General features: G+C 41.8%; 1 protein-coding gene across 1 annotated transcript in view; it reads right to left on the bottom strand.

Annotated features, from left to right (window-relative positions):
• LOC140394751 (uncharacterized) overlaps positions 1 to 26896 on the bottom strand; it is a 117446-nt gene that overhangs the window by 8805 nt on the left and 81745 nt on the right. The window contains 29 exon segments of the mRNA XM_072481969.1: positions 177 to 360; positions 1448 to 1644; positions 2001 to 2119; positions 2223 to 2349; positions 2446 to 2835; positions 2937 to 3027; positions 3117 to 3262; positions 3368 to 3544; positions 3924 to 4166; positions 5750 to 6005; positions 6117 to 6253; positions 6343 to 6466; positions 6774 to 6891; positions 7077 to 7164; positions 7814 to 7884; positions 7996 to 8299; positions 8436 to 8606; positions 12579 to 12728; positions 12841 to 12959; positions 15752 to 15890; positions 15979 to 16082; positions 16208 to 16306; positions 16410 to 16473; positions 16633 to 16725; positions 18395 to 18509; positions 18624 to 18651; positions 20127 to 20283; positions 20385 to 20528; positions 20640 to 20854. Of these exon segments, the coding sequence (XP_072338070.1) occupies positions 177 to 360; positions 1448 to 1644; positions 2001 to 2119; positions 2223 to 2349; positions 2446 to 2835; positions 2937 to 3027; positions 3117 to 3262; positions 3368 to 3544; positions 3924 to 4166; positions 5750 to 6005; positions 6117 to 6253; positions 6343 to 6466; positions 6774 to 6891; positions 7077 to 7164; positions 7814 to 7884; positions 7996 to 8299; positions 8436 to 8606; positions 12579 to 12728; positions 12841 to 12959; positions 15752 to 15890; positions 15979 to 16082; positions 16208 to 16306; positions 16410 to 16473; positions 16633 to 16725; positions 18395 to 18509; positions 18624 to 18651; positions 20127 to 20283; positions 20385 to 20528; positions 20640 to 20854 (4370 nt within the window).

Below are 26896 nucleotides of genomic sequence, written 5' to 3' on the forward strand. Positions count from 1 at the left end.
GGAGGAAACCCACAGGGAGAACATGCAGACTCTACACAGACAGTGACCCAAGCTGGGAATCGAACCTGTGACCCTGGTGCTGCGAAGCAACAGTGCTAACCACTGTGCTACCATGCTGCCCGTATTAGCCTGGACCTCTGGAGTCCAGGGACATTATCACTATGCCGGCACCTCACCTTGTCAAAGTTCCTCTGTTTCTTATCAAGAGCAGCTGCAGCAGCATTAGCTCGCTCTACATCGATCATTAGGTCCTCAACTTCATTTTGCAGTCTCTGCTTGGTCTTTTCCAGTGAGGCACATTTGGAATTTACGGCCTCGACTAGATCCTCAGCCTCTTGGAGTCGCTGAGCAAGTTTTTTTCTGGAAAATAATGATACAAAGTATGAAACATTTAAATAATAGAATCCCTACAGTAACAAAGGAGGCCGTTTCGCCCATCGTGCCGGCACTGACCCTCTGAAAGAGAACTCTACCCAGGTCCACTCCCCTTCCATTCTATCCCCAGCACCTAAAATCTGCACATCTCTGAACTTTAAGGGGTAATTTAGCATGGCCAGTCCATCTAACCTGCACATCTTTGGACTGTGGGTGGAAATCGCAGAACCCAGTGTAAACCCACGCAGATGCAGGGAGAACGTGAAAACTCCACACAGTCACCCAAGGCGGGAATCAAATCTGGGTTCCTGGTGCTGGGAGCAGTAGCGCTAACCACTGTTCCACCTATGGCAAAATTATGGAGAGAAAACTTATAAATTCACGGTGGCACTTTAGCTAGCAGAACTGCCTCATAGTGCCAGGGACCCGGGTTCAATTCCATCCTTGGGTGACTGTGTCGTGTTTCCACATTAGCCTAGTGTCTGTGTGGATTTCCTCTGGGTGCTCCAGTTTCCACCCACAGTCCAAAAATGCACATGTTAGGTGGATTGGCCATGATCAATGCGTGGAGTTACAAGAATAGGGTGGGGGAGTGGGCCTGGATAGAGTTCTCTTTCGGGTGGTTGGTGCAGACTTGATGGGTTGACAGGTCTTCTTCTGCACTGTGGGGATTCTATGGAAAGACAAGGCTGAAGGAATACTTAAGAGATTACTTAAAATTATGAAGAGATTTTATAGGCTAGATTCAGAGATGTGGGTGTCCAAAACTAGGAGCCATACTTACATAGTAATCACCAATAAATCTTTGAATGAATTTGGAAGAAGCCTCTTTAGCCAGAGACTACCTGGAACATTGAACTCATTAACACCAAAACAAATAGCATATATGTATTCATAGAGAAGCTAACTAAATACATGAAGTGTAAAGGAATAGATGGACATTCTGATTGGGGTGAGATAAGGCTAGGATGTGTGAAGCATAAAATCACAGTTATGGATCATCGGGGCAGAATGGCCTGTCTCTGTGCTGTAAATTCTATGTTTTTAAAAAAGTATGGTGATCAGGACGCACTTGGCATCTTCCAGTTCCTCTGTGCGTTGGATTGCATCTGTTTCATATTTTGTTCTCCACTGAGCGACTTCGCTGTTGGCCTTGGACATGCCACGTTGGAGCTCAGCCTTTGCTTCCTGTTCCTCTTCATATTGCTCACGGAGCAAATCACAGTCATGGCGGGAAGACTGCAGAGCATGTGCCAAGGCACCCTTAGCCTTTAAACAAGATAGAAATAAAAGGAAATTATCAAGTGAAAATGTTGAAATAATCTTGTGTTTCAAATATTGGACTGTACGAATGGCATTTACGAATTATTGTAATCCTAACTAGCAAATGTATGCTTCATTAATTTGTTGAATCCATGCAGTATAGTATATGACTAGCACTAATGCAAGCATCAGTTCAGTCAGTTAATGCACACTGCATTATCCCTATTTTCAAACAGCTGAATGGAACAATATGGGCCAAATATTTCTGGACAAAACTTGGCGTATGTACTTGGCACCTTGCTGAGCAGCTCACCATTTTATCTACTCTGTATCACACTCAGACTGTTTGTAGAATGAAATACCTTCAGTTCTTCTTCCAGTTGTCTCTTTAGCTCCTCAACCTGTTGAGTGAATGCTTGTTTTCCTCTTGTCAGTTGAGAAACCAAGGATTCCTTCTCTTCCATTTGGCGTGAAAATTCACCTAGGAATAAATTAAGGATTGACATCAAACTAGTTTAAAAAAAGATGCAGCACAAATAGCAACACTTAAGTGCTAGAAATTCTGACTTGATTGCAATTGATACCATTTTCAGTTTGCAGGCGAGCTTTCTGGGTTGATAGATCATTAACCAGGCGAACATGTTCATCATTCTTTGCCTTTGTCTCACTCAGCTGGTCCTCCAGGGAACGACAGAGCTTCTCATAGTTAGCCTTTAAGGAAATGGTCACAGTAATTTACACATGTTAAGCCAAAGACATTGATCATTTCTTAATACATTCAACTTTGAAAGGGTTTTCGAACCATACCTTAGATTTTGTTACGGATTCCATGTTGCTCGCGAGGTCATCAATTTCCATCTTCAACTCACTCTTTTCCTTCTCAAGTTTCTGTTTCACACGTTGCAGGTTGTCGATTTGTTCCCCAAGCTCTGCGACACTATCAGCCTGCTTCTTACGAAGAGCAGCAGCCGTGGCTTCATGCTGTAGGGTGGATTCTTCCAGATCACGGCGCATCTTCTGAAATTCTGCTTCTCGTTTTTTGTTCATTTCAATCTGTGCTGAAGTTGCACCTCCAGCTTCTTCCAGTCTTTCACTGATCTCTTCGAGTTCCCGAGCAAGATCAGCTCTCTGTTTCTCAGCCTTGGCACGAGAGGCACGTTCAGCTTCAATTTCTTCTTCAAGCTCTTCAATACGAGCCTGAAATAAATATTGATACATCTTTACTTTTGCATTATGCAATTGTGCATGATACATATTGGAGAAAATACTGTAAACATTGTTTACATATCGCGACTTGCCTGAAGTTCTTTGATTTTCTTTTGCAGCTGAGAGGCCAAGACCTGCTCATCCTCAATCTTGCTTAATAGTTGACTAATTTCAAATTCCTTTCTGTAAAACAAATAGATCGACTTAAATAAATGTGTACAGAAAAATGATGCAGTGCAGAAGATGAAATCAGCAGTGTCAATTATTCTCACTTTTTGAGCTTCTCATCTATTTGCTGCTTGTCATTTTCCAAATCCATTAGTGATTCTTGAGCTAGTTTCAGATCACCTTCCAGTTTTCTCTTCGACCTTTCAAGATCCATGCGCAGTTTCTTTTCTTGTTCCAGAGACCCTTCAAGCTGATACGCATAGATTCAAAGCAAGCATACATATTCAGGATGAGTTCAGGAAGAAAATAGCTGGATTAAGAGTTATACTAAATTTGCAGTGTAATGGACACTTACATCATCAACTTGCTGTTCCAGCTTTGCTTTGGCTTTGGTGAGAGTGTTGACTTTGTCTTCCTCAGCTTGTAGATCATCCAATGTCTGCTGGTGGGCCTCTTGTAAAGCTTTCTTTTCCTTTGTTAACTTGACAATGCTTTCATCAAGACTGGCCATTTCCTCCGTAAGGTTTTTGACCTGTTTGAACCAAAGAACATGTAAATTTCACTGCTATCCAGTGTGCATAACACTATTCAGATTAATTAATAATTTTATCATGGTCTGGGAAAAACATCCATGTGTTTTCACCATTCTATAAAATTGTCAATATTTAATGTTCTGAAAAAGTTATGTCACCCAGTGCTGGCAGAAAAGTATCCTAATTTTTAAAATATGAATTCAAGGGATAGCCATTGCTGGCTAGGCCAGCAATTACTGCCCATCCCAAATTACCCTTGAGAAGGTGGTGATGAGCTGCCATCTTGAACTGCTGCAGCCCATGTGATGTTGGTACACCTACAGTGCTTATAAAGGCAGTAGGAATCTATGTGCTGCAGGAATCAATGTATATTCATACCTTGTTTTCTGTAGCGTGTTTCTCCTTTTCAACTTTGGCTAAGGTAAGCTCCAAGTCATCAATATCTTTTTTCAGTTCTGAGCATTCATCTTCCAATTTTCTCTTCTTGGCTGTGAGCTCAGCATTCATTTCTTCTTCATCCTCCAGCCTTTCATTTGATTCTTTAAGTTTAGCCTCCAGCTGAATTTTGTTCTTAATGAGCCCCTCACATCTTTCTTCAGCATCTGCCAGAGTTTCACTTTCCTGACAGACAAAATATGCATGCTTACTATGTTTCAGTGACAGGAATGAACATTTAAAAAAAGCATGGGATATGTGAACTTCACTGACTGAGACGCGAGACAACGGGCTGGATTTTCATCCCTGCATCGGGACCTGGCAGCCATTACTTTGGCTGTCGACTTAGATTGTAATGGAAGAAAGAGGAGATCAGTGCCCGAGCAACATGACAGACACTTGAAGCAGTAGCATCACGTGAAGCATTCTATTTCTGTTGGGTGCCTGAAGCAGGTCTCCGACAGCACTGATGTTTTCGCATCCTGAATATTATTCTTCATCGTTACATCCTAAGATGAGGGTGTCACCTTTGTTGCCTCCCAGACCCTTGTTCCGCATCTCTGTGTCCCTCATGACCATGGATCTGCCACTGCTGCCACTGAGGCTGCTCCTCATCGCTGCTTATCTCCTGTTCAGAGCAGCTAATTACCATTTCCATGAGTGGACTTTCCTGCCTCCATCTGCATTATCATGGGATCCTCCACCCCTTGCTATGCCCCATGATTCATGTAAGCTCATTCTACCCTCCACCCCAGCTCTCACTGATTAAACTCTCAGAGAGCACTGATTACACAATGGCCATTGAGTGCTAATGCAATGGGGATTCCTGGGCCTTCCTCCTCTGATACAGGTTTCTGAGTAACAACTCTGTCCCTGAGTGGCTACTTCTGCCTCAAGGTCCCTCCAGGTGACCCTTTCCTCCTCTAAAAGATTGAAAACGGCCCTTCAATCAATTAGCTTGTTTACATGCTTGTTTGCAGACCATGAGGCAACTGGCCACTTCCTGCCTTCTTTGCAAAAATCAGAGTCAGTTGGCACTATGTTGGGAACCTGAAATGCCTCATGGTGATGAGATTTCCAGTCCTGAATACAACATGCTTCAAAAGTTTGACCTGATATATCACTAATTTGGGAAAGATCTTGAAACAATACAATATTTCAAATGAACCTAATTATGTCAATGAATTTTGAGATGTTTATTATTTAATTTCAAATTCCCATCATTGGAATAGTGAGTACATTTTTTATTGGCTCATCATAACCAGTGATATTAAAGTACATTTTTTTTTACCAATGCCAAAACTTCAGCTCTGATGCTTATGTTCTATATCACCCAAATTATTGGAATGAAATTACACTCACACTATCATCCTTACAGGTTTTGTGTGAAATGCATTTGGCAGTATCAACCATTCCCAGTGGGCACGAGCTTCAGTTCAGAATTTCCCATTATTAGGCATAAACTGGCAATATTTCACAACAAAGTTATAAGGATGGCTGGTGTCAGAAGTGAAATCTTCTCAAGCTAGCTTCAAGACAGATAAATGGAGTAAAGGAAGTCGGTCATTCGTTGACTAATGCTGGCAATGTGTGAAAATATTGGACAAATGTGTTCAATGTCCTTCATAATGAATGTAGGATTTTAAAGAAAAGCAATGGAGGATTGAACGTTCATTAAATTCAACAGAAAATGAACTATCTTGGTAATATTGTTTGCACTGAATTATTCGATCAAACATCCTGCTCCTATGTGTAATAAGAAAGCGTACCGACTGTACTTGAAGAAGCAGGTCATTTTTTTCCTGTACCAAAGACACCATTTTCTCCTCTAATTCCTTCCTTCTTGCTTCAGATTTGGCAAGTGCTTCTTTAGTTTTCTCAAACTCCACTTTCATATTCGCCATTTCCTTTTCAGATTCAGCACTCCTTAGAAGTGGCTTGATTTTGAAGAACAGTTTCATCCACGGCCAATGCTTGACATTCATGAAGGCACGGATGTTATACTGCAAGGTAAAGACAGCTTCCCTGGAGGTAACAAAAGAAAAGAGAATTGTACAAATAATATCAATGCACAACTGTTTTTGTTTTCCATCACGTAAAACAAAAGATATTGGGGTGCACACAAGTTAACGTCACCTTCTCTCCATCATCTTCGTGAATTCAACTCTCATGAGATGTCCACGGCTGACAGCTTGTATACGGGTAACAAGTTCTGCCAACTTGTCATCTCTCATCTCTTCAAGAGAACCCAGCAAACCAGCTTTGAAAAACACCTTTAACAAAATAAAAAGTTTCAGATGGTGACAAAAGTCCCTTCGTCAAACTGTGGAATGTAAGGCACATTTATAAAACAGCTTCTGACCTTAGTGTGGCCAAATCTATACTGGGTATGATCAACATCAATGGAACCCAAGAGTTTTTCAGATGCCTTCTTGCTGTCGATGAACTGTCCTTCAGGAATCGCACTTGCATTCAGAATTCTGTATCTGTTATGTTAACATTTGAGAATTTTAAGAAATGCAAGTTTATGGCTAATTTTAATTGAATCTAATTTGCCCATGGGATGTGGGCATCACTTGCTGGGCCAGCATTTATTGCCCATCCCTGAGGGCAATTAAGAGTCAACATTGCTGTGGATCTGGAGTCACGTGTAGGCCAGACCAGGTAAGGCGACAGATTTCCTTCCCTCAAGGACATTAGTGAACCAGATGGGTTTTTACATCAATCAACAATGGTCATCATTAGACTTTTAATTCTAGATTTTTATTGAATTAAAATTGCATAACCCCTTACCTTTGCTTAAAGTCGCCATATAGAATTCTGCTTGGAAATCCCTTTCTGCAGATTCTAATTCCTTCAAGCACACCATTACATCTGAGCTGGTGCATGACTAAGTGATTCTCCATAGCACCTAAGAAATGGAGGGAATGATGAGAATGAGTTCCTTTGTTTTTTACTTGAGCTGAATTTTTATTTCCAAATTCAAATCAATTGGATATTCATGAGTGAGCACAAAAAAATCTAGAAAAAGAAAAGACTGTGTTTTACAACAAGATTTGCTTTGTTTGAATTATAAATACAGTCTACTTCAATTACCTGGAGTCTTTGTCTCATTGGGAATTAGGCAGCGCACAAAATGTGGGTGAGTGGACCTCAAGTTAGTCATCAGCTTGTTCAGATTTTCCTGTGCAAGACAATTTATCTTCATTACTTACATTTCCATGAAGCTGAATACAATATTATACTGTACTGTTACAAATTTATGGGGCCATTCCAATCAGCAGTTAATCTGTCTGAGCTTGAATCTTTTTTTTATTCTAACAAACACCGTGACCAGCCTGGGAAAGTTACCATAGAATTCCTACAGTGCTGAAGGTGGCCATTTGGTCCATCGAGTCTGCACCGACATTCTGAAAGAACACCCTACCTAGGCCCACTCCCCCACCCTAGCCACACAACCCCACCTAACCTCCACACCTTTGGACACTAAGGGGCAATTTTAGCATGGCCAATCCATCTAACCTGCACATCTTTGGACTATAGGAGGAAACCGGAGAACCCATGCAAGCACGGAGAGAAAACACAAACTCCACCCTGGCCAGAATTGCATCTGGGTCCCTGGCACTGTGAGGCAGCAGTGCTAACCACTTTGCCGCCCAGAAGATTCCCAATGTTGAAACTCTGGTCATTTAATTACAATAGTGAAACACTGTTAATATGCATACCTTTATCCCATCCAGGCATAGACTTAGTGGGATGAATGGCCGCCTTCTGTGCCTTAATCACTTCATGGCTAAATCATGCAGTTGTGATACATTTTAAAGAAAACATACCCTAAACAGCGCCGAGACAGTCTGGAAAGATGAACCCTTCTTTTTGCCTCCCTTCTTGCCAGTAGCTTCTGCTGTCAAGAATAGTTTCACCAGTTAGTAATGGAAAGTGATGGACAAATATTAGCAGCTTGTCAACATATTCTCAAAATTAATAAAACCGCTGTGAGCAGATTAAATCGTACCTTCCGCACTATGACCGGTGTAAAGTGCCTGCAAGAGTTTCAGGGAAGCCTTGTTGTACAGCCCAATAACAGTATCATTCAGTGGGTCCTTATTCTTTTCCAACCAACCAGTGACATTATAATCCACAGTGCCAGCATAGTGTATCAAGGCAAAGTGAGCTTCAGCCTTGCCCTTTGCAGGCTTGGGTTTTTGAAAGTTTTTAGTCTTTCCAAGATGCTGGTCATACAGTTTATTCTTGAAAGTAGTATCGGACGCCTTGGGAAACATACACTCCTCTTCCAGAATGGAGAAAATCCCCATGGGCTGTTAATAGAAATATACATATATTGGATTTAAGTGCATCAGATATGAATTAAATTATATATGACAGCTGCTGTTATGTTATGTGCCCACTGTGAGCAGTAATTCTTCTATATAATCCCCATTTTGATTTCCATACCTTTTCAATGAGTTCAATGCAAGCAGCCAGATCCATCCCAAAGTCAATGAATTCCCATTCAATTCCTTCCTTCTTGTACTCCTCTTGTTCCAGAACAAACATGTGGTGGTTGAAGAACTGCTGCAATTTCTCATTGGTGAAGTTGATACATAACTGTTCCAAGCTGTTGTACTGAATATATAGAGCAATTAAAGTGTTATTTAGAACATAGAACTGTACAACACAGTACTAGCTCTTCGGCCCATGATGTTGTGCCGAACTAGTCTGAAACTAAGATCAAATCAACCTACTCCCAATCATTCTAGTGCACTCCATATGCCTATCCAATAACCACTTGAAAGTTCCTAAAGTGTCCGACTCCACTACCACAATGGGAGTGCGTTCCACGCCCCAACCACTCTCTGAGTAAAGAACCGACCTCTGACATCCCTCCTATATCTTCCACCATGAACCTTATAGTTATGCCCCCTTGTAACAGCTACATCCACCCGAGGAAAAAGTCGCTGAATGTCCATTCTATCTATCCCTCTCATCATCTTATACACCTCAATTAAGTCACCTCTCATCCTCCTTCGCTCCAATGAGAAAAGCCCTAGCTCCCTCAACCTTTCCTCATAAGACCTACCCTCCAATCCAGGCAGCATCCTGGCAATTCTCCTTTGCACCCTTTCCAATGTTTCCACATCCTTCCTATAATGAGGTGACCAGAACTGCACACAATACTCCAAATGTGGTCTAACCAAGGTCTTGTACAGTTGCAGCATAACCTCACGGTTCTTAAACTCAATCCCCCTGTTAATAAATGCTAACACACTATAGGCTTTCTTCACGGCTCTATCCACTTGGGTGGCAACTTTCAGAGATCTTTGGACATGAATTCCGAGATCTCTCTGCTCCTCCACAGTCTTCAGAACCCTGCCGTTAACCCTGTAATCTGCATTCAAATTTGCCCTACCAAAATGAATCACCTCACACTTATCAACACTTATCGTGGGGCAGCACTTATGCCACACTTATCGTGGGGCAGCACGGTAGCATTGTGGATAGCACAATTGCTTCACAGCTCCAGGGTCCCAGGTTCGATTCCGGATTGGGTCACTGTCTGTGCGGAGTCTGCACATCCTCCCCGTGTGTGCGTGGGTTTCCTCCGGGTGCTTCGGTTTCCTCCCACAGTCCAAAGATGTGCAGGTTAGGTGGATTGGCCATGATAAATTGCCCTTAGTGTCCAAAATTACCCTTAGTGTTGGGTGGGGTTACTGGGTTATTGGGATTGGGTGGAGGTGTTGACCTTGGGGAGGGTGCTCTTTCCAAGAGCTGGTGCAGACTCGATGGGCCGAATAGCCTCCTTCTGCACTGTAAATTCTATGATAATCAGGGTTAAACTCCATCTTCCACTTTTCAGCCTAGCTCTGCATCTTATCAATGTCTGTTTGCAGCCTACAAGAGCCCTCCACATTATCCACTACTCCACCAATCTTGGTGTCATCAGCAAATTTACTAACCCAACCTTCAACTCCATCATCCAAGTCACTGATAAAAATCACAAAGAGCAGAGGACCCAGCACTGATCCCTGTGGTACACTGCTGGTGACTGGGCTCCAGGATGAAAATTTACCATCTACCACCACCCTCTGTCTTCTATGTGATAGCCAGTTACTGATCCAATCGGCCAAATTTTCCTCTATGCCATGCCTCCTTGCTTTCTGCATGAGCCGACCATGGGGCACCTTATCAAACGCCTTACTAAAATCCATATAATATCAACTACTCAACCTTCAGCTATGTACTTAGTTCCCTCCTCAAAGAATACAAACTTGTGAGGCATGACTTACCCCTCACAAATCAATGCTGACTATCCTGGATTAAGCTGTATCTTTCCAAATGATCATAAATCCTATCCCTCAGGACCCTTTCCAATAATTTACCTGTGTTCGAAGTGAGACTAACCGGCCTATAATTCCCAGGGTTATACCTATTCCCTTTCTTGACCAAGGGGACAATATTCGCCTCTTTTCAGTCTTTAGTCTTTAGTCCTCATTTGGACTGTCCAAGTTGTTTAAACTAAAATCATAGAGAAGTTAAGCACCATTTTATATTTGTAAGTAATACCTCTCAATGTTTCCCTTTTTAATTATACACGTCTGCACTTATCATGGAAATTGACCATCTACATTTAACACCATGCAATTGCACCCAACCCCAGTAGAGGTGCTAGAGTGCCATTTATTGAGTGAGATGTTTACACAGTAATCCCATTATAAATGTGAATTTACAATTTTTTTTAGCGATATGAAAATAACAACAGAATAAAGATTGCATTACATCTGTACACTAGGTCCAATTATTCATTGTCGCCTAACCTAGCTTTACCTGAAATGCGTTCTTTATCTTGACAAGAAATTGAATCGTAATATATTATAAAATATCTGCTGCGGAACTTATGAAGAGTTTATATTACAAACTCATATATCCATTATTATAATGAAAACAACCTACATAAACTTGTCACGAGTAACTTGTCACAGCTTGCATTGATATAGCACCTTATATGACCTTGGCATTTTTCAAAGTACTTTATACCCAGTTAACTGCTTTGGACTGTGGTCATTGTTGTAATGTAGGAAAGAAGGCAAACAATAGTGCAAGGTCACATAAACAGCAATGGCCAGATAATTTGTGCGAGTTGAGGGCAAATTACTGCTCAGGATACCGAGACAAATTCCCCTGCTGTTCTTTAAATAACAGTGGGATCTTTTACATCTACCTGAGAGAACAAAAGGAGCCACCACGGAATGCCTTCTCGCACCTTCAACAGCACAATACTCTCTCATAAGACATAGGAGCAGAGGTAAGGCCATTCGGCCCATCAAGTCCACTCCACCATTCAATCATGGCTGATTTCAACTCCATTTACCCGCTCTCTCTCCATAGCCCTTAATTCCTCGAGAAATCAAGAATTTATCAACTTCTGTCTTAAAGACACTCAACGTTCCGGCCTCCACCGCCCTCTGTGGCAATGAATTCCACAGACCCACCACTCTCTGGCTGAAGAAATTTCTCCTCATCTCTGTTCTAAAGTAACTCCCTTTTATTCTAAGGCTGTGCCCCCGGGTCCTAGTCTCCCCTGCTAATGGAAACAACTTCCCTACATCCACCCTATCTAAGCCATTCATTATCTTGTAAGTTTCTATTAGATCTCCCCTCAACCTCCTAAACTCCAATGAATATAATCCCAGGATCCTCAGACGTTCATCGTATGTTAGGCCGACCATTCCTGGGATCATCCGTGTGAATCTCCGCTGGACCCGCTCCAGTGCCAGTATGTCCTTCCTGAGGTGTGGGGTCCAAAATTGCTCACAGTATTCTAAATGGGGCCTAACTAATGCTTTATAAAGCTTCAGAAGTACATCCCTGCTTTTATATTCCAAGCCTCTTGAGATAAATGACAACATTGCATTTGCTTTCTTAATTACGGACTCAACCTGCAAGTTAACCTTTAGAGAATCCTGGACTAGGACTCCCAAGTCACTTTGCACTTCAGCATTATGAATTTTGTCACCGGTTAGAAAATAGTCCATGCCTCTATTCTTTTTTCCAAAGTGCAAGACCTCGCACTTGCCCACGTTGAATTTCACCAGCCATTTCTTGGACCACTCTCCTAAATTGTCTAAATCTTTCTGCAGCCTCCCCACCTCCTCTCAGTACCATACTAAAGTGTCAGCCTGGGATTGCATGCTCAAGTCTCTGAAATGGGATTGGAACATCCTTCTCATTCAAAGGTGAGAGTGTTGACAGTCAGTGAGCCATAGCTTACACCAATAACTCTCATATTCCAAGTGGAGGAGCTAAAATGCTAGTGGCAGAAAAGTGTAATACAGCATGGCAAATTTACATAAACAGTTTTCATTTTAAATGTATACATAGAAATTTATAATGGAAATACAAAAATAAGACAAAATGGATTACTTTATAATGAGATCTACTTTGATCACTGTACTCTGGGGCAATTATTCCCCCACACTCTAACTCTGTCATCCAAAGAGTACACTAGATATTGAATTTTCATATACAAAATATCAAGTATTATCATTAAAATAGATATAGGAGGGTAGGTAGCCCACAAAGTTATGTTTTGTCTCTTACATCAAAGATTTCAAAGCCAGCAATGTCCAGCACACCAATAAAATACTGCCTGGCCTGTTTTGTGTCCAGCTGTTGATTGATACGGATAACCATCCACAAGAACATTTTCTCATAGACTGATTTTGCAAGGGCACCAACAGAATTGTGTACCTAAGAAGACAAAGTATGCATCAGTGACAGAATATGTGTCAGCAACTTCAGTTAAATCTTAATAAGCTTTTTCACAAGAATCGCTCTTTAGCATCAGGCGTGAATACAGTACCTGCTGCACCGTCTGACCTTTCGTCACATATTCATTGCCGACCTTTACTCGTGGATAACACAAAGCTTTGAGTAAATCAGCAGAATTGAGACCCATCAGGTAAGCGATCTTGTCAGCAACTAAAAAGGAGAAAAATGTTTCAATCACAATCCACAGAATGAGACTGGCCATCATTCCTGTGTCAGCTATTTGATAGAACTATCCAATTAGTTCCACAGCCTCGCCCTTTTCATATATACATGAAAATATTTCCCTTTCCTGAATTTATCCAATGCCATTTTGAAAGTTATTATTAAATCTGTGCAAAGTTTGCATGTTCTCCCTCTGTGTGGGTTTCCTCTGGATGCTCAAGTTTCCACCCACAGTCCAAAGATGTGCAGGTTAGGTGAATTGGCCATGATAAAAAAAAATTTGCCCCTTAGTGTCAGGAGATGTGCAGGCTAGGTAGCTTAGTCATGCTAAATTGCACCATAGTGTCCAAAAGGCTAGATGGGGTTACGGGAGTGTGGGTGTGGGCCTAGGTAGGGTGTCCTTTCGGAGGGTCAGTGCACACTGGATGGGCCGAATGGCCTCATTCTGCACTGTGGGGATCCTATGGATTCATTCTTTGCACAGTGCATTCCAGATAATAAAAATCACCATTAAAAAGCAATTCCCTTCATCTCATCACTTGTTCTCTTGCCAATTACCTTAGATCCCTGTTGTTTGGCTACCAAACCTTCTGCCCTTGGCAATACTTTGCCTACTCTATCAAAATACTCCATGATTTTGAATACCTCTATCAAATCTTCCCTTCACTTCCTCTGCTATAAGAAAAGAGAAAGTACCAAAAATGCTCAGCTCAGTCAACACCTGCAGAGAGAGAATCAAGGTTACCATTTCCAATTGATGGTGTTTGGGGTCACCGGTCTGAAATGTTCACTCGGTTTCTCTCTCAGTAATCCCCAGTGTCCTGGTCAATATTTACCCCTCAATTCACTGCACAAAAATAGATTATCTGGCCATCAACTCATTGCTGTTTGTGGGAATTTGCTATATGTAACCTAGTTGCCATGCCTCCTACATTACAACAGCAATCACTTTACAGTACTTCATTATCTGTCAAGCATTTCCAAACAACCAGTGCTCAATAAAAGCACTGTATAAATGAAAGCCCTTTTTTTTTCCCCACAGAGGCTGACTGACTTGCTGGATGTCCTAGTGAATCTCCTTTTCATTCTCTCTCGGCCTTAACATCTTTTCTAAAATACAGTGCCCAGAAATGCTTACAATATTCCAGCTCTGGCATAACCAGTGATTTCCTTGCTTCTGCATTCTACATTTCAATGTATAAAGCTAAAGGATCCATGAGATTTGTTTAAACACCTTTTGCAACTTGTCCTGCCACTTTCAAGGATTTGAGGGCATACACTCCCAGCTACCTCTGTTGCTATACTCCTTTTGTACCATTTTGTTTATATTGCTTCTCTTCATTCAGCCAATCAAAATGCATCACCACAGTTATCTGTCTTCCCTCTGCTCTGTGTCTTCCCTTTCTCTAGCCATTTTGTTCCACTTTGAAATTTCATCTTGAATTTATGGTGCTTTATTGGTTCAGCAACACCTCAGATTTAGAATTCTCATCCTTGTGTTCAAATTCCTTCAGGCCCCTACCCCTATTCCTGCAGTCACTGTTCAATCGTTCCTGTTTCGCCATTTTGGGTCTGGAATTCCCATGTCAAGCTTGTCATCTCTACCTTTCTCTCCTCTTTAAAGATGCTCCTTAAAACCTACCTCTTTGATGAAGATCCCTCTATGGCTTAGTGTCAAGGTTTGCTTGCTATCGAATCCGTGAGGCACCTTGAGATGTTTTAATATGTGAATGGCTCCCACTTTACTGCCATAACCTAACGGTTAAGGGTTTCTCCTAAAGCCGTGCCACAGTTACTGGAATGGATTGGGTGGGCCCTGAGGAAATTCAGCCCAAGTGTTGTCTTGAGGATTTCGCTGAAGTATTTTGGTGGTTGTGTGACAGTTCAACACTTATCTCCATTCAAACTGAAATAAATCCCAGTTCCACAAAACCTGGCCTGTGTCTCATTCACATGAAGTATTGGTGGAAATATGTCTGTCTTTGTCACTGGGAGCAATTGGACATGATGAATTAAGAACAATGCTCAAAACAAATCACAAAATGTCAGCATAATGGTTATTTTTTTCCCCCTCTCAGCTACTGACACTAAAATACTTATGAACCAGTGGCATCGGGAGCAATCTTTTATTTAATGCAGCTAGTAGAGTGATCTGGAACGCACTGCTTAGTACAGTGATCAAAGCTGATACAACGGTTACTTTCAAAGTGAATTAGGTAAATATTTGAAGGGGGTAAATTTAGAGCATTATGGGGAAAGAACAAGGGAATGTGACTCGCTGGACAGCTCCAACAAGCAGCCAGCACAACCATAGTGGGCCAAATGGCTTCATCACAAAACAAAAGAACACGAAACACGGAATGTTGCCCTACCATGCAAATGACGCAGCATATCACTTTTCACAAATTCCCTTTGCACAATCTAACATCAGTAGAACATTTGAAATCCATTACTGTTAGCAAGTAGGATTTGTTGCTAAAAATAGCACATGAACAGTTGAGTGTAGTCACAATGAGAAGGATAAGAAAGAGGGATGACATGCACCAACAGCACAGATTTGGCAAAAAGTCACTCTTCAGAACAGATGGACAATTATGTTCTATTATCCATGCATCTACTGAAGAACTAGAGAAGGTGGACACTGACGACCTCTCCCTTGCCTTATTCGACTTATGGAAATTTATCATCCAATGTGCATTGTCTAAAATTTGAGGTGCAAAAAGAAATCTTCATTCGTGCTTTACAATGTTTCTAATCATATGAAATTGCTTTCATGATACCTTCAGTGCCATCAGGTTCAGCTTGTTCCTCTCGTTGCTTCTGCTTGAACTTGAGGTTACCATAGTGCATTACTGCACCAGTGAGTTTATAGATGCCATTCTTTTCGTCATTTGTAAAGCCCAAAATGTCAATGGCTTCCTGGGGACCAATAGGAACAACCAGTAACATTATAATATTGTGAAATATTGTTGGATATTAAACTCACAACCATTGAGATTTAACTTACATCAGTAGCCATCAGTTCATCCTCGTCATTGATACTGGCAACAGTAATCTCGCCTTGACTAACAAAATGGAAGTCGTAGGGATTGGTGGTAACCAGTAACATTTCTGAAATCAAACAGGTTTAGTGTAGTGCATGAATTGGTGTTTTTTTCAGCGTTTTTCATTTTGCAATAAAAAGTAAAGCAACAATTGATGGAACTTTCAAGGAGGTTAATGTTAAGATCTCTTACCAATAAGTTCTGGTTTTTTGTTGCATGTAACCTGGTAGAAAATGTGATAGCTTCTTTCAGCTTTCAGTTGGAATGTCACTCTAGATTTCTCCAGTAGATCTGTATTAGGAGCATCAGAACGAATTAGGAACATTGTCCCCCAATTAATTAATTGCCGCATTTCAAATGTTAAATAGTACATTTGAACCAGATAAATACTTACAAGTTTCAATATCAGCGGAGGCCAGTTTTCCTGTGGCTCCAAAGTGAATTCTGATGAATTTACCCTGAGAATTAGAATGGCAGAGAACACTGGTTAACATTGCTCGAATGGCGTCTCACAAACTGAGTGTTATGTGGCTGACAAGAGATTTTTTATAGTCAATTTCCTGTGGATAGAAGTGAGGTATCTTAGCATTTTATGTTACTGATGCTCAAACACTTACGAAGCGAGATGAATTGTCATTTCTCATTGTCTTGGCATTACCAAAAGCTTCCAGGAGAGGGTTAGCCTGGATGATTTGATCCTCCAGAGTTCCCTAGAAGTACATTTGACAAGGGTTAAGAATTGAAAAGCTAATTAATTGGAGAATAAACACAAACATAATGATATTTAACTGTCATCGGGTATAAAAAGGACAATCAGGTCTGACTCCTGTGTGAGAACACACGTGATTACAAGGCAATTTGCGAGAGATGTTTGATGGGACAGAAAACAAACTATAGTTGAAGGGTCTGAAATGAAGGTGTTGGATAAAAACTTTGAACAGGGAGGGTAAACTTTATTTTTATTCCGGGGCCTGTGAGGCTGTAGAATGTATTACCGGAGATAGAGGCAGAAACTGCTCGTGCCTGGTTCTATTCATGACTATCTAAATGCAGCCACGGTAACACTTGCAATGGCTTCTCATCTCACTCATGCACCTGTACCTTTGTTGTCCCACAAGGATCTGTCCTTGTACCCCTCATATTTCTTAAATACCTGTCATCCTTGGCATACAAAAACACCGCATTAGTTTTCACATATGTAATGAGGACAACCAACTCTACCTCACTGCCATCTCTCTAGACTCCTGCACTGTTTATCATCCAGTATTGTATCCCTCGCTCTGGCCACTGTGAGGCTAAACCAGACTGTCCATAACCTTGGTGTTATATTTGATCCAGAGGTGAGCTTCAGATCACACATTGCCACCAACACTAACAACACCTGTTTCCACCTCTATAACATCATCTGTCTTTGTTCCTGTCCCAGCTCACTTGCTGTTGAAACCCTAATTCATGCCTTTCTACCTCGAGACTCAATTATTTGAATGCAATCCTGGGAGGTCTCCCACATTCTATCCTCCATAAATTTGAGGTCAATCAAAACTCTGCTGCCAATGTCATAACTGGCACTTAAGTTCCATTCAGCTGTCACCCTTGTGCTCGCTGGTCTACATTGGCTCCTGCTGAAACAACGTATTGACTTTTAAATTATCATCCTTGATTTTAATTCCCTCCAAGGCCTTGCCACTCCTGTAATCTACTGAAGCTCCACCAACTTCTGTGGTATCTGCGCTCAACTAATTCTGGCCTCTTCAGCTGATCATAATAGTCGCTGATTGTAATTGTTCCGCCATTGGTGCCTATTCCTTCATCTAACTAGGCCCTAAGCTCTGGAATTCCTCCTCCCCCCTCCAGAAAACAGGCCAAAAATCTGCCGATCCCAGCCTTAAAAGTATTTAACGATCGAACAACCACAGCCCTCTGGGGTAGAGAATTCCAAAGATTCACTATCCTTTGAGGAAAGAACATTCTCCTCATCTCAGTCCTAAATGATCAGCCCCTCATCCTGAGGCTGTGTCCCCATGTTCCATACCCCCCCCCCCCTCAACCGCCGCCACCCAGGGGAATAAAGGGATATGGGAACAGATAGAATCCTTAAGTTTATGACAACTGACCCCATGAGATGATAACCACCAACATTAGCTTAAGCCCAGTGGCATTTTCCCATGCAGCACTTCCAACATAATTTTATGTAAAATGTTAATCAAAGACCATGACATAATTGCATCCATCTGATGAGCTAAACTGCTGTTGATCATCTTGTGTCTGCAAACTATTTCCAGGACATTATCAGCAAGTGATTTCCTGCCATTTTATAGCTGAACCTTTCAAGTTTTCTTCAGTTTAACCATGTCTTTGCAGCAGAAGGTGTCGCTTTACCTTCAGTGAGCCCACAGCTTGCTCCTTCTTTTTGGCATCACCGCTAGCTGCCACTGATGCAAAATACTGAATGACACGTTTCGTATTCACAGTCTTCCCGGCACCAGATTCTCCGCTAGGGGCAGAACAAGGAACAATGAAAAAATTCCAAATAGGTCAATTTTTAAAAAATCAAAAGCGTCACAAGTTCCAAGTGCTAAATACGTATATGAGAATTTAAAATTCTTACGTGATCAGAATAGACTGATTTTCACGGTCTGTGAACAGAAAAATCAAATATAACTGTTAGAGTATCTGGAGTCCTTCAGTATATGCCCCAGTAACTTATTCGGATAAGTACTTAAATAGAAAATGTGTTAGAATTTTGCTATCATGTAATCCCAGGAATATCTATATACATCTGCAGGTTTTGTTTCACCTCCGCATCAACCTAAGTGACCACTTTTTCTTGCCAGTGCAGATAACATTAGAAAAGGGAAAGCAAACAACTAAAAAAAAGGCAATGGGTCACATGGCTAAGACAAGCCAAAATAAAAGAGTAATCAGCAAGGAGAGACAGCTTCATTCCCATGGAGAACCAAAGCTAGGTGTCTTAATAGGAATATGAAAAAGAGTAAAGGTAAGGTGCCATCATGGCCACTGCATGTCAAAAGTATAAAAGATGCCCTGTGTTTTGCCAGAGCCACACCGATAACATATACAGCAGTGGGAAATGAAGTGGCATCAAGGGTTATTAGGCTGAAACAGGCCCTCTTGTACAAAGGCTATGCCTAAAATTGGTGAATGTCTGCGAGTCAATGATTGGTCTAGAGAAATGTAGTGGCTTTGGATAATAGAAAGGGGCATAAAAATGGTATCCAAATGGTCAAGATCAAATACTTCAAGAGACACTCAGAGGATAAGCTAGAGGTTCAGGCCAGGGGATGCAATGAAGACACTTGGAGGACATGCCAGTGTTTCCAGCCAGTGGTGGAGATGCTTGGTCACTGCAGCTTTTATGCAAGCCAAAAATGAGGCCACATGACTCTCAACTATACCTTGTAAAATGCTTTCGGAATGATGCAAAGTATCAAGACTGACTTGTATTGGATAAAGTTATTTCACTGCCACCAATGTGGGTCACCATCAAACCTTTGGCTATCAAGATGAATGTAAATTTAAAAAAGAATCTGCAAAATGTAATGACGTGGATTTTGCATCAGCAGTCAAGCAGCAACCTTCGCCATTGAGCACAAAATAAGTCTGGCTGAGGGGCCAAGCAATCTCTCTGATCAGTCTCTCTCCATGTAACTGATTGTAGTAACGTTCACTGGGTCTTTACTGGCATTGGCCAGCACTGATATCATAAGGCTATTCCAGCAGCCAATTAGATTAAAGGATTTTCATAGACTTCCAATCAGGAAAATTCAATAACTATTAAACAGTTTTTGGCAGAGCAAATTAAAGATTGGGATAAAGGTATAATATTCAGATTTTAAAAATATTTTATGAAGCTTGGCTTTAAAAATATGTTAATTAATTATTCATCAACACTTGGTGAAAATGAAATTATTTTTTCCGGGCCAGTTCACTAGTTCATCAAAGGGCAGAGGGGCAATGATGGAGAATGGTGACATTTCACCATTGACCCCCTCCCCCACCCTACCCACGCCCTGCGACATTTAATTTAACCTGATGAAAATGCCAAACCAGATGTTGATTACTGCATTGATAAGTGAAGTCTCCAGTTTACCAGTTTGCATGAACTGATAGGCGTTGTCAGAGATGGAGAAGATGTGTGGAGGAGTTTCCTGACGCTTCTTGCCTCTGTAGCCGGACACGACCTCGGGGTTGTACACTGGCAACCACTTGTAGGGGTTCACAGTGACACAGAACAACCCAGAGTAGGTCTAAAGTAAGAGAATTGGAAGACTTCAGATTTCTGCGAGAACCTTCTCACAATAAATAAATAGTTTTTCTGCTTTTATTTCTCAGTGGTGCATTCACTTACATAGATCATCCAGGCTGCATAACGCTCTTTGAGGTTGAACAGCACGGCTGGTTCGCTCAGATGGGTCATCATGGCCATGTCTTCGATTTTATCGAATTTTGGAGGATTCATTGGGAAGACCTGGTCATCTTTGAGAGTCACGGTCTGTAAAATAACCAAAATATCATTATTTTAGATTCTTTGGGGGGAAAAATGTGACCGCAGTTGAAACTTTCTAAAAAAGTTAACTAGTGCCCCGCTCCCCGAAGTACATGCCTGCTTCTCATAGGTTTCAACGACGATTTTGCCACCTTCCTTGCTCTTGATTGTGCCTTTGGTGAATTCATCTTTCACATCGACGCAGTAGCACGCGGTCTTAGCTTCGAAGGGGCGGTTTTGGGCTTCAATTCGTTCCTTCTCAGGCTTTCTGAGGAACGGCGCCGCAATCCCAAACACGGCCATTTCTGCATCCGAGCTCATGATCGCAGTTTACTGTCAAAACAAAATAAAAACAATGTATTCGAAAGCAGTTAGAATGTAATTGAAAGGTATTTTTAAAAAATGAACTTCAGCCCAATGTAACATATCCAAGTGTCCATTGTGCATTGCACGCCAGCTGCAAGAAACAGTTATATTTTTGAGCACTGGGTTACCTCTCCAAACCCAAGTGTTGACAAATACCTGGTGTGGGGCTATTTGCCATTGCTTCTGGCTTTATCTGTGCCGGAATTGCAGACCAGCACCTGAATTCAGCCAACGTTTACACAGGTAGTGCTTGCAAAAGCAGACAGGACCCGCTGAGGTGATAAAAACATTTAAATGGAAATAATTTAAAGATGTGGCGGCATGGTGGCACAGTGGTTAGCACTGTGGCCTCACAGCACCAGGGACCCCGGTTCGATTCCAACCTTTGCTGACTGTGTGGAGTTTGCACATCCTTACCGTGTCTGCGTGAGTTTCCTCCGGGTGCTCCGGTTTCCTCCCACAGTCCAAAGATGTGCAGGTTAGGTGGAATGGACATGCTAAATTGTTTCTAAGTGTGGTTACAAGGGTAGGGTGGGTGGATTGGGCCGAGGTTAGGGTGCTCTTTCAGAGGGTCAGTGCAGACTCGATGTGCCAAATGGCCGCCTTCTCCTTTGTCGGGATTCTATGATTCTATGGGTCATGGGGAGGTGCAGTGCAGTGATAATGTCACAGGACCAGCAGTCCATAGTGTTATGGGCCAGAGTTTAGAGAACCCCAAAGTGTATCATGGAGTTCACCTGACCCACAACTTTTAATAGATTGTGGTATGGGGAGCACACGGCGCACTCTACAGGTGTGGTACAGCAGAAGTGGAAAAGTATTTTTAAAAGCAAAACAATGTTAATTCTATGAACTCAAGTTAACCTTTTTGAAACAGACAGTGAACTTCTTAGCAACCATCAATTCAAATACAACCCCCAAAGAATACAACACTAAGTAATGCTTACGCTGTCCTTTTAACATCCAGAAGACTTACAAAAGAAACACCTTTTAACAGAAGCACATCAGGTTAAAGTCACTACTGAAAACATTTATAATTCTGAATTCACTAAATGATCAAGAGATAGTCTTTTCATGGCAGAGAGATTAACAGTACAGCTGCTTTGTCTGGCTTCAGCTCCCACACTGAAAACGAAACTAAAACACACCCTGCAGCAAACAGCCTAAAATGAAAGTAAAAAGCTGACAGACAGTTCAGCTCCACCCACACTCTGACATCACTGATAAACACCCATTTCTTAAAGGTACTCTCACATGGCACCTCCCCCCCAAGAAAAGAAAACCCCATCAACTTCAAGATGGTTTCATTTTTCACCTTTTCACCATTCTTTAAGAAATGCACACAGTAAATATACTTTCTCGTTTCAAAAATCAACACACGCAAACAGATATAATAATATAGTCCATTGTTGTTCTTCTTCCTCCAACTGAAATCCTTCTCGATTGACAGTCTCTTTGAACAAGAAGGTCCTGGCACGATCCGTCCATTTCTCTACTCTTTGGCATTTCTCTTTAAAGTCAGATACTTTAATTCAATCTGATCGCAGAGTCCCTTGTAATTCTCCAACACAGGAGCATTGGTTATCATAGCTTTCAGGCTGTCAAATGCTGTTGAAAGTCCGCGGCTAAGGAAAGTGACTTGGGCTTTTCCAAATTCATGGGTAATCCTGAAACAACTTTGTTAGATAATCGTTGAAATGTGGCTGGGGTGCTTTTCATGCCAAATGGCATAACTTTGAATTGGTATATACCATCTGGAGTTACAAAAGCTGAAATCTCCTTCGCCCTTTCGGATAAACCTGCCTTTTAAGTAAATCTAGTTTGGAAATAAAAGCTGATTGTCCCATTGTCTCAATGCAATACTCCAAACATGGGATAGGATAAGAGTCCATTCTTGTAACTGCATTAACCTTTCTATAGTCCACACACAACCGTTGGGTACCGTCTGGTTTTGGTACCATCACTATGGGTGAACTCCATTGGCTGCAACCCACTTCAATTATGCAATTTTTAAGCATACTCTCAATCTCATTGTTAACCTGTGCCAATTTTAAAGGGTTAAGTCTGTATGGATGTTGTTTGATTGGAACAGCATTTCCCACATCTACATCATGTATAGCCATTTTAGTACTTCCCAATTTATCTCCACAAATATGCCAAAGTGATATGAATAAGTCTTTCAGGTCAGTCCGTTTTTCCTCTGGAGTGTAACTCAACAATTTATCCCAATTTTTAAGAACATCCTCATTTTCCAATTTAATTTGAGGTATGTCAAATTGACAGTCATCTGGATTTGGTTCGTCACTTTGAGTTAGAATCATTAAAACCTTCTCTTTTTCTATCCTTCACTTTTAAAGTACCTTTTAAGCATATTCACATGAAACATTGGGCGAGTTTTCCTTCTATCTGGTGTTTTTACCACATAATTCACCTCACTTAATTTCCTTTCAATCTGATAAGGTCCACAAAACCTTGCTTTTAAAGGTTCACCTACCACTGGTGACAACACTAAAACTTTATCTCCACTGGCAAAACCACAAACTTTGGATTTCTTGTCCACTACCCGTTTCATCACATTTTGTGCAACTTTTAAATGTTGTCTAGCCAAATCACCTGCTCTATTTAATCGTTCCCTAAAATTTGACACGTAATGAATAATGTAATTTCTGATTTCTCACTCACCAATTTTTCCTTAATCAATTTAAGTGGTCCTCTTACCTCATGACCAAAAATTAGTTCAAAGGGACTAAATTTGGTTGACTCATTAGGTGCATCCCTAATTGCAAACATTCCGAATGGAATTTCTTTATCCCAATCCTCTGGATAATCGTGACAATAAGCCCTCAACATTGTCTTTAATGTCTGATGCCAGCTTTCTAACACTCCCTGCGATTCTGGATGGTACGATGTTGATTTAAATTGTTGTATTCCTAAGCTATCCATTACTTCTTTGAATAACCTTGAGGTAAAATTCGATCCTTGATCCGATTATATTTCTGTGGGTAGTCCATATCTAGTAAAGAATTGAAGTAACTCCTCCACAACCTTTTTAGCTGCAATATTACATACTGGAATGGCCTCTGGAAACCTAGCAGACACATCCATTATAGTCAAAAGATATTGATTCTCATTTTTTGTTTTCGGAAGCGGTCCTACGCAATCAATTAGGACCCTTGTAAAAGGTTCCTCAAATGCTGGAATGGGTATTAAGGGTGCTGGTTTTATCACAGCTTGAGGTTTCCCTATCACTTGACATGTGTGACATGATTGACAAAATGTAACTACATCTTTATGTAGTCCAGGCCAATAAAAATGATTCTGGATTTTAGCTTGAGTTGTCCTTATTCCCAAATGACCTCCCATTGGTACGTCTTATGCAACTCTCAACACTTCCTTTCTATACCCTACCGGCAATACTACTTGATGAACTTCTGCCCACTTTTCATCCGTCTGCATATGTAAAGGTCTCCATTTTCTCATCAAGACATCACTTTTACGGTAATAACACTCTGGTACACACTCAGATTCTTCTTCTGTGTATGCTTTCTGATATATCCGGTTCATTTCTATATCTTTTTGTTGTAACTCCGCCAATTTTCCTGAACTAAAAATATCCGCCTCATCCTCCACCTATTCTTGTTCTTTTTCAACCATCTGATCAAAAATCGTTTCTGATAATTACACTTCAACTTCATCTTCACTCTTTGATTTCTCCTCTTGTCTTAACCTGTGACGTTGCGACCTTGTTACTACACAATCCGGAAAAATCCCAGGATATTCGTCCTTCAACACTTCAGTTGTCTGATTTTCCACTGGCTTATCAACCACAGTAGGCATCACTCCCACTTGCGATCCAGCTATATCATTACCCAAGATAAACTGTATTCCTGGACAAGATAGTTTCTCTATTACTCCTACTCCCACTTCACCACTCTTCACTGGACTTTCCAACCTTACCTTGTAGAATAGAACGCTACTCCTCTCACCCTGAATTGCACATATAACCACCTTTTCTGGCAACATTCGTCCCAAACTACATAACTCCTCATCTCTGACCATTAAACATTGACTAGCTCCCGTATCTCTTAAAATTGTGACTTCTTTACCTGCTCCTCCTGATACACATGAGTAAACTTTACCCACACAAGTAAATTCTTTAAAGAGATCTGGCACCTTCTTATCAATCACCTCTTGACCAGGCTGTACAATCTTTTGCACCTCCTTCGCTTCACTTGGGCTTTCCTTTGCAACTTTAACAAACCCTGTCTTATCCTGTTTTACCACATCAGCCTTCCCAGTGATTTTCTTCAACCACCAACACTGTGACTTTAAATGGCCTAGTTTATTACAGTGGAAACATTTGAAACATTTCAGTTCTTTTCCACTCTCCTGGATTTCTTTTTTAATCTGAGGTACACTCTCCCTATTATCTCCCATCAGATCACCTTTGCCTCTACCACAAGTGTATTTCTCATGTCCCCAGTTTGTATCCCTCACAGGCTGAAACTGATGTCAGGAACCAAGCTTTGATTTATGAACTAATTCATAATCTGCCATTTCTGCTGCTAATCTCGCAATTTTAACCCTCTGCTCTTCCACATGAGTTCTCACTACATCAGAAATTGAATTTTTAAACTCCTCCAAAAGCATAATTTCTCTGAGAGCTTCATACGTTTGGTCTATTTTCAAAGCCCTTATCCACCTCTCAAAATTACTCTGTTTGGTCCTTTCAAACTCCATGGGCGCGATTCTCCACTCCCACGCCGGTTGGGAGAATCGTCTGGGCCGCCAAAATTTCCAGAGATGCCGGTCCGACGCCCTCCCGCGATTCTCCCAAGCGGCGGCAACGGCCCGGTCGGGTTTCGTGGGCCGCAGGCCGGAGAATCGCCGGAGACACCGAAAATGGCGATTCTCCGGCACCCCCGCTATTCTGAGGCCCGGATGGGCCGAGGGGCCAGGCCAAAATGGCAGGTTCCCCCCAGCGCCGTCCACACCTGGTCGCTGCAGTCGTGGGCGGTGCGTGAACGCTGGGGGGGCGGCCTGTGGGGGGGCCCGCGATCGGTGCCCACCGATCGTCGGGCCTTCCTCTCTGAAGGAGGACCTCCTTCCTTCCGCGGCCCCGCAAGATCCGTCCCCCATCTTCTTGCGGGGCGGACTTAGAGAGGACGGCAAGCACGCATGCGCGGGTTGGCGCCGGCCAACGCGCGCATGCGCGGATGACGTCCGTTATGCGGCGCCGGCCGCGCCATCTATGCGGTGCCGCTTTTACACGGGCGACAAGGCCTGGCGCGTGTAGATGACGCAGCCCCGATACTGGCCCATTGTCAGGGCTTGAATCGGTCGGGACCGGGGCCGTTCCGTGCCATCGTGAACCTCGACGGCGTTCACGACGGCGCGGCCACTTCGGCGTGGGAGTGGAGAATCCCACCCCATGCATTTTTGACCAAATTCTTTCCTTAAATTTCTAAACCTTTGTCTGTAGGCTTCAGGCACTAGTTCATATGCACCTAAGATAAATTTTTTCACCTCCTCATACGTCCCAGATACCTCCTCCGATAGTGATGCAAACACTTCACTAGCCCTACCTATCAGCTTTGTTTGAATCAGTAATACCCACATGTCCTATGGCCATTTCATTTGTTTAGCTACCTTCACAAATGAAATGAAAAAGGCTTCCACCTCCTTCTCGTCAAACCTTGGCAATGCTTGGACATTTTTAAATAGATCCCCACCAAGCCTTCGACTTTGATGCTCTTTCTCACTATCCTCATCATTGTCATTCAACTGTATGTTTCCCTTTACGCCTGCCAATTTTAACTAACTGCCTTTTTTCATGGCCATTTTCTGAAGTTCATACTCTTTCTCTTTTTCCCTGATTTGTATCTCCCTTTCTCTTTCTTTTTTTTCTGCTAGGGCTTTTCTTTCTGTTTTCCTTTCTTATGTCTCTTTTTCCTCTCTCTCACTTTCTCTGTCTTTTTCCTCTCTCTCTCTCTCTTTCTCGTTCTCTT

This window comes from Scyliorhinus torazame, chromosome 18 (assembly GCF_047496885.1).
Source record: "Scyliorhinus torazame isolate Kashiwa2021f chromosome 18, sScyTor2.1, whole genome shotgun sequence".
NCBI lineage: Eukaryota > Metazoa > Chordata > Chondrichthyes > Carcharhiniformes > Scyliorhinidae > Scyliorhinus > Scyliorhinus torazame.